The sequence below is a fragment of the Nyctibius grandis genome, chromosome 4 (genome assembly GCF_013368605.1).
Source record: "Nyctibius grandis isolate bNycGra1 chromosome 4, bNycGra1.pri, whole genome shotgun sequence".
NCBI lineage: Eukaryota > Metazoa > Chordata > Aves > Nyctibiiformes > Nyctibiidae > Nyctibius > Nyctibius grandis.
The window spans coordinates 97,445,754-97,456,905 of record NC_090661.1 but is presented as its reverse complement, the minus strand read 5'-3'; the positions used below and the strand labels follow the sequence as shown (position 1 = coordinate 97,456,905).

The 11,152-nt window shown below is 50.3% G+C and overlaps 1 protein-coding gene across 1 annotated transcript; it reads left to right on the top strand.

The window, feature by feature from the left end:
• The first annotated feature begins 5,483 nt into the window (after positions 1-5,483).
• VAX1 (ventral anterior homeobox 1) lies at positions 5,484-9,888 on the top strand. The gene is made up of 3 exons (XM_068399757.1): positions 5,484-5,721; positions 7,429-7,616; positions 9,346-9,888. Exons 1-3 carry the CDS (start codon positions 5,484-5,486, stop codon positions 9,886-9,888), a joined length of 969 nt encoding a protein of 322 aa, XP_068255858.1.
• Positions 9,889-11,152: the final 1,264 nt, after the last annotated feature.

Sequence of the window (11,152 nt, the reverse complement as noted above, 5' to 3'; positions counted from 1 at the left end):
ACAGCCTTATCTTCGACTTCACACAGAAAGCTGAACTGAGTCAAAAAGACTTCAATCCTTTTCTTCAAAGACAGTGTAAAGCTTCCAGATAAAGACATGGTCCTGTTCTTCAAAGATACTGCTCACCTGTGTAGGAAGAGGACCATTTTCTAGGCTCACTTGCAGGAGATGGAGCCAATTCCCACTAGAACAAATTACCATCTTCAACTAAGGGCTTAGCATATGCCTCTTAAATGTCCCCTGAATACACAGTAGTATATATATGCTGAAATTTACAGAGTTCTTCTTAAATAGTATGGCAGTTTCCTCCCTAGCAGTGAATAATTGCAAGAGCAATGAAGTTGTTAATTATGCTGTGCACTTTGTTTCAAGACAGTGCTCAAAGTTCCTGGTGATTAGCGCAGCACTGAGACCTGTATGAAAAAAGAACCTTCTAGTGAACCTTCTGTCTCCATGAAGATCATCTTCTCTGCTCACAAGAGTGTCACTCACACTGGGCAGAAACATCCTGTCCAAGAGAAACGTAGCATCTATGCACATAATAATGAGGTTTTCTGTTTCTCCTTCATTTGCCTTTAACAGTGTCCAAGGGTGCTGGATGTGTGGTAGGACCTCTTCGTAGCAACTCCTTGACATTTCCACATGTAATGTACCATTATGAGTAACTACCTGTTAAATGGAAATGACCAGGAGATGTTCAGCCTGAAAGTACGCGTTAATATCCCCTGTGCTAAACAAGTATCCCAAAAATGTGCCTAGCAGGTGCTTCCCAAATGCATCTGTAAATTTGAAAGAAAATAATCTGAATCAAAATAATTAGGCAAATTAATGGAAGAAAAATCTACTTAGGGCTATTAAACACAGAGATAAGTCTTGTGATTCAGAAGATCTCTGAGCCATGCCTTTTTAGCTCAGGGCTGGGAGGGTGCTGGGGAAGCCTTTACCGCTCTTCTTCGCTGGTCAGCGATGGGTGCCTGCTGCAGAGAGCAGAGCAGGCTGTTCGTTATTTAGATTAACATACCTGTCTGTGAGTGCTGGGCTGGCTCTGGTTTCCCCTTCAGCTGAGACCTGTAAACACTCACCAAAGACAAAGTCTCTTAGGATGACTCTGCAATGCAGAGATAGCCAAGGAGGGCAAGAGCAGACTCTCTGAGTGGACAAAAGCTTGTACTCATAGGGAATATTATTTGGCTAGGAATCCATGTTGTACAGTAAATTAAGTTAATTAAACACAGGATCCTTTTGATGAATATTTTAGCTTCAAGCATACGCAACGAAGCTCAATAGCTATTTAGCACCGTGCTCCGACTGTGATAACCAGCTTGGCATGCAAGCCTTAAAGAGAATTTAGGGCAGAAATATTTCTTTGACAAAGAAGAGTTTCGGAAGTAGTAACAATAATGGGTATCTTTCCTACTCATCAAACAGAGGTTAAAATAATATAAATAGTGGCAGCCAATGAGAAATAAATTTTTCAGTCTTCTACATGCCAGTCTACATAGCAAAGTACAGCCAGGGAGTACCTGTGTAGTGTGCTAAGTCATTTCTAAGCACTGTTTGAAGGGAAAAGAGGTAACCCCTAATCTGCTTATCCAGTGGCACATGAGTGTAGATGTAAGTGTGCTGAAGCTACCGAGATCCTCGGAGTTATGACAGTAAAAAGGGGACATATTATGTCCTGAAAGAACATAATATTCTGGAATGCTTTATTTTAAGTCTATTGGAGAAAAAAAATAAATGAGAACAGGTGAAAGGAAATTTACTGGCTGCTAGACTAATGAAAATGTTGACTTTATAAATGGTAAAAATTTGAATTTCCCAATGCTGTTCTGGACTTTGTTATTTGTTGCAGGTGGGCGGACCTCAATTAAAGTAACTGAACTGTGTGTGGATAGACTTTTCTGCTCACTACATGTTTGCTGCAGGATTAGACTCATTTTTTGAATTTTCAGGTCTTCAACAGTACTCTGTTCATAATGTGTGAAAGCAAATTTAACTGATATAATAGGGGAAAGCCTTTTTATAGCACTTACTTCTATGGACAAAAAGGGGTTTGCAATGCATTCATTAAGATATTACACATGTAGAACAAAATTCCCCTGGCTTTTACTGAGCTTTGGATCAGGTTCTTGTTGAAAAAAAAAACCAAAACAAAACAGATTATCACACCAATACAATATTTAATCTCCCGATATTCTGCTTCAAACAGTGTAATTGAGTTCAATAGCTCCATGTTTATTATTATGGCCTATGCCTTGACATTAGCATAATGAAAAACATGGGGGGGAAATGTCATACGTACTCCCACACATCTATGCAAATATAATTATAATTGCTTTCTGTATTTCACAGCAGACCTTTTATGGGAATCATTACGCCTATTCTGTCTAAAAAAACATCTGTTATGTAAAAAACGTTTGAACTAGAACTTTGTTTTATTTGGCGTTAAACAAATATGTCCAGCCAGGACTGTTGGTACTACCTTGCCTGTGCATACATACACATGTATATGTTTATGTATATCACACAACAAAGCTTACCTGCTAAACACAAAACCATACTTCAGCTACATGAAAAATGTTCTCACTGATCAGCATCCACTTGTTGCACCTCCCCTAAAGGACCAAATCTCTCTTAAATGTACTGTTTCACAAGCATCCCTTCACACAACAGGCCTTTGCACAGCGTTGGGAATTCATGGAGAAAATGAACTCATTCCATCCTCTCCATGTATCTGCATGAAGCCTTGCACAATGGGGCTGTGATTTATTTGGGGCCCCTGGGTATGATTGCCCTACAAGTAGTAAATAAGAACAACAGACCACCAGAGATTGCTGGGATGCATTGGCTGCAAGGAAAAATAAAACCTGGTCCATAATAAGGACATTCTATGTCCTGTTGTATGTATAAATATAGTTGAAATGATAGGGCTTGATGAAAATCTTAGGGGACCTCCTCAATCTCAATCTGACTTTTCAGACAACATTAATAAAAATAAATTATTCTGTGATTTGTGGAAAAATGAACAAGATTTAAGATTTCCACTGAAGACAATGCATTGAAATGTATCAATGAACTGTCGTCTACTCTTTTTTTTCTTCTTTTTCTTTTTCTTTTTCTTTTTCTTTTTCTTTTTCTTTTTCTTTTTCTTTTTCTTTTTCTTTTTCTTTTTCTTTTTCTTTTTCTTTTTTTTTCTTTCTTTGTCTTTTTCTTTTTTCTGTCTCTTATGCTTTTTCTTTCTTTTTCTCTCTTTTTATTTCTCTTTTTCTTTCTCTTTTTCTTTCTCATTTTTTCTTTTTCTTTCCTTTTTCTTTTCTTTTCTTTTCTTTTCTTTTCTTTTCTTTTCTTTTCTTTTCTTTTCTTTTCTTTTCTTTTCTTTTCTTTTCTCTTTTCTTTTCTTTTCTCTCCTTTTCTCTCCTTTTCTCTCCTTTTCTCTCCTTTTCCTTTCCTTGCTTTTCCTTTCTTTTCCTTCCCTTTCCTTCTTTCTCTTGTTTTCCCTTCCTTCCTTTCTTTTCCCTTCCTTTCTCTTCTTCCCCCCGCTCCCCTTCTTTTCTCGTCTCCCCTGAATTTCCTATTTATGACGATTAGGCCCCAGCGCTGGATCCTTCACTCCATTACACCACCTTGGACAAAGACTGGGTCCCGTGGGGCGAGGGCGGTTACGCCTCCTGTGGGAGCAGGATGAGACCCGTGGGGCTGAGCAGCCCTGGCAAGGGCACCGCGTTCTGCTGTTCCCCACCGATATCATCCGCAGGAAAACGCACGGCTTGCCCAGCCTGCTTCAGGTGGGTAAAATTCCCAGGCAGCGGCCCAGGCAGGCGGCGGTCGAGGCGGAGAGGAGCACGCCTGATGGATACTCCGGCGTTTGTGTGAAAAATTCTCAGGGAAAATTCTTTCTCTCTCTCTCAGGCCCCTAAACTCTTTGTGAATGGGGCCAGTGCAACATGTGGCCTTTCACCTCGCCCAAGAACCACTGCCAGACAGCCACACTCAGAGAATTGTTTGTTAATAGTCCAATTAGATAATTGCCATCTTTCACTCCTTTTGCTCTACATTTCCCATAAAGGAATGAATAAGGAGAGCAGCATGAAGAGGGCTTCTGCCCTGCAAGGTGACAAGAAGGACTGGAGCATGCTCTTTGCACAAGGCCATTTGCTTGAATTGAATCATTGTAGCCTAATCAATGGTCTTATTGGATTACTGGCTGTTGCGGTTCTCAAAGATATTGTAGCAGAGACAATGAAATAGCTAGAGTAAAACTTTTTTCTCCTTTAGTGGATCACGCAGTTGAGATTTTTCACGGGCTATCTCTCTCTCTCTTGCTCCCTCCCTCCCTCGCTCCCTCTTTCTCCCCCTCTCCCTTTCTCCCCCCTCCTGGATCCACTGCACACAAAGCTGGCTTTTTTTTTCTTTCTTTCTTTCTTTTTTTTTCCCCCCAATGAGCAGGCTCTGCGAATAGGTTCAGTGTTTGCGAAGGTGCAGAATTAGCACACACACATGCACGCACACATACACACACACACAGAGGGAGAAGCACAAAAAGCAAGTATCGGGACTGAAATAAGGAGAGGTAGGAGTTTAAGATGGCTGTCTATGGGGAGATGTGTTAAGGAGGATTTCTGCTGGCCAAGATAACCTGCTTCCTTGGAGAGATCTGCTTGAACGAAGAACTTTTTGTGTGTGTGCGTGCTGGGGATCTGTTTGTTTGTTTAGAATTCAGGGGGCTTTTTTTTTTTCACCCCCCCTACAACTGCATTTTTCCAGCCCTTCCTAGCAGCTTTATTAAGATTTATTTGGCGTGCTTTGGAGAAAGCCACTATATAATCGGGAGGTCAAAGGCATACTGAAGAAAGTTAATAATGGCTGCTAATGGTGCTAACAATTCAGGGTGAATCTTGTCAAAAGTTTTTTTTTTTCCTTCTCCCCCCCCCCCCTTTTTTCCCTCTCTTTTTTTTTTTTTTTTTTTTTCTGGAAGTCTCAGTCTTTTGATTGTGTGTTTCCTGAAAGCAAGACCAATCATTTCAGTTTATTCACTGGCTAAACTCTACTTGATTGGGGACAAGCACACAAACCATCCATTACGATCTGATATATTATCCAAACAATTTAGTGTATTCATGAGGTAACCTAAATGTGGAGGCTGCAAAATTACCCGTAATCAATTGAAACAGCGAGTGCGCGTCCCTCTGTGTGTCTAACAACTACATGTCTCTGTAATAAGGCAGACATTAAATCATTTTAGAGTTGTACTGTTGAGTACCTGATCACTGGGCGCTCTGGGAAGCTGGACAGTCACATTAGGACGCTGGGACTGAGGAAGCCGCTGCTTTTCCAGTGGGATAAAACCCAACCTTCCCTACTCAAGGTGCTTTACAGATCCCCACCGATCTGACCCTAAGCCGTGCAATATCCAGCATAGACTTCGTCTTCTTCTTCTCCTTCTACTCTTCTATTTTTTTTTGTTTTTGTTTTTATTGCACTACATGTTTGGGAAACAAGACAAAATGGACGTTAGATGCAGTTCAGAGACTGAAGCTAACCGGGTCTCGAAGAACGGACATAAAGAGGGCAAGGAAAGCAAAGGGTCTGAAGGAAATATTTCTACTTCTTTTTTGAAGGATCAGCAAGGGACTTTTTCTGCCTCTGCAGCTACGGAAGATTGTAATAAAAGTAAATCTAGTTCGGCTGATCCGGACTATTGCAGGAGGATCCTAGTTAGAGGTATGAGTTGGAGGTGTTTCGCGAGGGTGGGGGAAGGTGAGCTCCGTGCACGGCCGGGAGATTTGTTTATTTTGTGGCTTTGCCTTTGGTCCGTCTCTGGGTTGAAAGAGCTTCCTTACGGCTCCGGGGGAGAGATCCCACGGCCCGGCCGGGCTCTGCCCTGCAGCCCTGCTCCAGCCCGGCTTTATTTCGGGGAAATCCCGCCAGCGGCTGGGGGGAAAGTTAAGCCGCGGTGGTTCCTCCCCGGCTTTGCCCCGCACTGGGCCAGCGCTGCTTCCTCCCCCCCCCCCCCCTCTTTTCCCGGGGTGCCCGTGCCCGCAGGGAGCCCGCCGGGGCCAGCTCTGCCCCGCCGGCCGGCCGCGCTTCTTCCGCACCCGCGCATCCCGCCCGCCGGCAGCCGCCGCCGCGTACAATGGCGCGGGGCTGCGGTTCCCGCCCGGCTGGCGGAGCGGGCAGGAAGGTCCTCTCCGGAGGACAGGGGTTCCCGCTGTCCCCTCTCTCCCCGCAGAAAAGGGATGTTTTAAAATAACCATCAGCCTTAAAATCAACGGAAGAATGACGAAGGGCTGTTAAATTATTATTTTTTTAATAGTTAAACGTTTTATTTTCTTCAACCCTCGTCTCCCTCCCAGGCTAAACTAATTAAATCGTTCTATTCCTACCCCCTCCAAAAAAAAATATTACCTGAAGAAATTTCAATTTTATTAAGGTGCGTTTTGGGGGAGGAGGGAGAGAATAGAATCGGAACAAAATTAGTGCGAAGCAGGCCTTGTAAACAATAATTAATCCTTGAGCGACCGATTGACCCAGAGAACGGTCAGATTAAAATGATGTGGTTGTCTCCGATTTAAAACGTACCGAGGAGGTAAAATTACGAAAAGCAAAGTTGGGAAGGCTTTAATGTAACATGAATCTGTCTCTAGCTTGACAGTCGTGTTAATAAGATTTGTCCTGCTTTCTTTCGGTCGGGGCTACCAGAAAAGTGAGGTTTCTGCGGGCTCTTTGGTGCCTTGTTTTGTTTGGGGTTGTTTTTTTTTTCCCCTCCTTCTTCCCCTCTTTGCCAAAACCCCAAAGCAGCGGCGGCGGCGATGCTTTCCCCGGGATACTGGGTGGGCTGGAGGTGTCCCCAGATCGGGGTGGGCAGTCAGCCAGCTCGGGGACAGCGGTGCCTGTGCCCTGCAGGCTCCTGCCTGCTTTTTTATTTTTTTTCGCATGGGAAACTTGTTCTAAAAAAAATAACGAGGTTTTATATTTTGGGGGGCGGATGGGTGTTTGTGGTGGCTTCCAGCAAGCCCTAACCCGGAGCCCAAGGGGAACAAAGAGTAGCCCTGCACTCCAGGCACAAAGCCCGGCCTGGAGGATCTCTCCCCAGCCTCCCAGAGGGGCCGTGGGTGATGCCGCGGTGTCGTACTGTCAGTGCAACATATTCAAGCCAATTTTTAAATGGGCTGAGTGGATTATTTCCAGAGCCCTGGGCCCCCACTACCCTCTCCTTCCTTCTCTGTTGTTTTGGGTTTTTTTTCCTTTCCTTGGGCGTAGTGGCCCGGTGCAGTACCGCAATCTCAGGGACCCTGCTCCATCCTGACTCGGGTCTCGGTCTTGAAGGCGCTATTTCTCGTGGAAAAAATTAAAAGGAAAAAAAAACGAGGGGAAAAAAAGACAGGAGGGTTGCCTGGGTGTAAAGCTGACTGCGCCTTTCTTTGCCAGATGCCAAAGGTTCAATCAGAGAGATTATTCTACCTAAGGGGCTCGATCTGGACCGTCCCAAGCGGACCCGCACCTCCTTCACGGCCGAGCAGCTCTACCGCCTGGAGATGGAGTTCCAGCGCTGCCAGTACGTCGTGGGGCGGGAGCGCACCGAGCTCGCCCGCCAGCTCAATCTCTCCGAGACTCAGGTAGCCCCAGCGGGACGGGGAGCCCCGGCTGCCCTGCCCTGCCCTGCGCCGGCCCCCTCCGCGGGACACCCCCCCTCCAGGCCCGGGCATCTCCGCTGCGCGCCGGGCCCCACGGGTGGGCCGGCCCCGCGGCCCTGCGCGCCTTTTGCGCGTCACCGCGCAGGCCCCGGCAGCTGTCGGGCAGGGGCGCGGGCCCGCTGGAGATGCCCACGCGTGTCTGGTCGGGAGGGGGCCGCTTCTCGCCCGTGGGATGAGGCTGGGGGGGTGCGTGGCTGAGGCGTCCCGGCAAGGGACCTATAACTATGTGCGACCAGGGAAGGGGGAGCCGCGGAGGGGGGCTGCTGGCGGAGGGGGGTCCCGCGACCCTGCGTGTCCCCGCACACAGCCTCCGTGGGCTCTCCCGCAGTCGCGGGACTCTGCACACGCCGAGGTGGCCCGGACGGATGGGTCCGCGGGAGATTGGCCACGAAGCCAAACCCCTCCCCGGGTCGGGACGCGGTGCCCCCCCACGGGGAGCCGCCCTGGCCCCCCCGGGGCTCGGTGCCCCCGGTTCTGCGGTGCCGGCTGCCCCCGGGCGCGGAGGCGCGCGGCTGCGGCCGGGAAGAAGCGAGGAGAGGCCGAGACGCTGCCAGCCCGCAGCAGGCAGAAAATAGCTGCAAAAACCCGGGGGAGGGGGGTGAGGTTGGCACCTTCCCTTGGGGGCTGCTGGGTTAGAGACGTTTGGTCTGAGCGCTCTTTCCTGGGTACGAGAGATCCGGGGACGGGACTGAAGTTTGGGCCGTATTTTGAGTCCTCGGATTTCCCCCTCCCTCCTGAAGAGCAGAGCGGCCGTGGGCGGCCAGGCGGGTTACAGCCGTGCGGGAGTGCGGGCAAGCAGCTAAAAAGGCCAAACTTCTAAAAGTCGGTTTCATATTTCTGCAAAATATCATACAACAATAAATTCCCCTGACAAGCTAATTAGCTTTTTTTCTTTTCCCTGCCGGCTGGGAATGACAAGTTCAATAGCTCGTAGGTTACAGAAACTGCCATGGGTGCTTTTTGGTTTGTTTTGGGGTTTGGTGGTTTTGTTTTTCTTTTTAGAGGGGCTTCCAGGATTCCTTTTAAAAGTTAAATATTGTTTAAAGTCGATGGGCAGGGGAGAGAGACTGTCCAGGCCGGGAGATTGGCAGGGAAGCACAGAGTTGTTGTGACAACCAGGAAAAGCAGCTAGGCCTGAGCGGGCGGCAGCGGCGGTGGCAGCGTGCGGGGTCCCTGCGAGCGGGGCGAGGGGGGCGGCTGCCGCCGCCGGGCACCGGTGCCCGGTCCCGGGGGTCGCGGTCCGGCCCGCGGGCATGCAGGGGCTCCGGCTGAGCTGGCTTAGAATAAAGCGGTGGGGAAAGGGTTGGATCCGGCTCCCAGAGAACTACTGGCGTACAGTAAAATAGGATAAAGTGAGACGGATCAGGTTAAAGACCTAGTGCGAAAAAAAGAGCTAAGGGCTCCCGGATTCCTCTCTGCTCCCCCCGGGCGCACCCCGAAACGGGAAGCAGCCACGCTGGGGAGGGGGTGTCGCTTTGTGCGTTCTTAAAACGCTCCCCGTTAACAAGTGCCTGGCCGGAGCCCTCCCGCCCCCCCCTCCCCGCAGCCTTCCCCCCTCTGCCCGCGGAGCCGTGCTGGGGTCCCGGGGCACCTGGCGGGGGCACCCGTCCCCCCCCGCCCCGCTGACCCTGCCTCTCTCCCCGGCCTGCAGGTCAAGGTCTGGTTCCAGAACCGGCGCACCAAGCAGAAAAAGGACCAGGGCAAGGACTCCGAGCTGCGGTCGGTGGTGTCCGAGACCGCCGCCACCTGCAGCGTCCTGCGGCTGCTGGAGCAAGGCCGGCTGCTCTCCCCGCCGGGGCTGCCCGGCCTCCTGCCGCCCTGCGCCACCGGGGCCCTGGGCTCGGCGCTGCGCGGGCCCGGCCTGGCTGCGGGCAGCGGCAGCGCGGCGGCGGCGGCGGCAGCGGCCCCGGCCGGCGGCTCCCCGCACCCTCCGGCCGCCGGCAGCGCGGCGGGGCCCCCCCCGCCAGCAGCGCTGCACGGAGCGGCCGCCGCCGGGCACGGGCTGTTCGGGCTGCCGGTGCCCGCGCTGCTGGGCTCGGTGGCCGGGCGGCTCTCCTCCGCGCCCCTGGCCGTGGCCGGCTCGCTGGCGGGCAACTTGCAGGAACTGTCGGCCCGCTACCTGAGCTCGTCCGCCTTCGAGCCCTACTCCCGGACCAACAATAAAGAGAGCGCTGAGAAAAAAGCACTGGACTGACTCTAAGTAACTTCCCCGTATTTATATTTATAGTCTCTATTTGTGGCGGTATTTATGGGACGGGCGGCGCGGCGGCCTGCCGGCAGCCCCCTCCCTCGCCGCCGCCTCCCAGCCCCGCGGCGCGGTTCCCTCCGCGGGCCGGGGCGGAGCGGAGCGGAGCTGTGCTGAGCGGGGCCGGGGCGGAGCGGGGGCCCGGCGCCCGCGGGGCGAGGCGAGGGGGCGAGGGGGCTGCGGGCACCTCCCCGGAGCCCGGCGGGAGCGGGGGGCAGCCCCCGCGGCTCTCCCTGCCCCGCCGGCCCGGGGGTCCGTCTGTCCGTTCGGGGGGGGTTTGTCTGTCTGTTCGTTTGCTTTGACACCGTTAGGAGAGGGACGGAGAGGGAGAGCGGACGGGGCGCGGTTTGGCCGGGCTCTTTCGGATGGCTTTAGCCAATGCCAAGAGAGGGAGAAGGATTTCGGAGAGAGGAAGATGGAGCTGCCAGGTGATGCCCGGGGTTTTTTTCCTTCCCCCGGACCTCACGGACTCCTACGCACAAAGGTTTGGGGGCTCCACCCGTGGCCCCCGTTCCCCCCACACTCACTGCACTACAGTCCCCGTTCGCCCTTAATACCAGCCAGGGAAACCTCCAGCAACTTTTCCTTTTCCACGATAAATCTTCAATGTGGGAAGGGCCGGAACGGGCTGCCTTGAAAATACACACACGAAGCGGGGAGACAGAAACCCGCGGCTGGAGAGATTTTGAATAAAACTGTCTCTCCCTTCGAGATAACACAACGCCCCTTTTTTTTTCTTTTCTTGTGGTTTTTTTTTTTTTTTTGCATTTCCACGGGCCAGTCCTGCGGACCTTATCTGCAAAAGCAAATCTGCAGATAAATAATGGAAGTCGCGACTCGATTTTACACCCAGATCTGTTGCGATGGTAATTTTTCTTTTTTATTTTTCCCCATTTGATTTTTCCAAATAATTTCAATGCGCACCTAAATAAAAAAAAAATCTTTAGCCTTCCTTCCTCCTAAAATAACCCTCTCGTATATCGCTCACACTTCATTTAAAACGAACGTAAAATAGAAAAAGCGTATCTTTTATTGTTATTTTTGTACTTTAAAATGCATCTATGTAACAATCGTTTTTTTTTTCCTTCGTAATTCTTTCTACTATTTTCCTCACAAACATATGTATTTCACCTTCTAGTATTCCGGATCGAATATTTCCTGTTCAATTTCGGTACTTGAATTTGCCAGAAAAGGGATGCTGTACTTAGCTAGT

What these genes read in the sequence shown, in the direction of transcription:
- VAX1 (XM_068399757.1), top strand. Translation starts at nt 5,484, where the DNA reads ATGTTTGGGAAACAAGACAAAATGGACGTTAGATGCAGTTCAGAGACT. An exon ending in CAGGAGGATCCTAGTTAGAG is followed by an intron (nt 5,722 to 7,428) that starts GTATGAGTTGGA and finishes TTTCTTTGCCAG; the next exon opens with ATGCCAAAGGTTCAATCAGA. An exon ending in TCAATCTCTCCGAGACTCAG is followed by an intron (nt 7,617 to 9,345) that starts GTAGCCCCAGCG and finishes CCCGGCCTGCAG; the next exon opens with GTCAAGGTCTGGTTCCAGAA.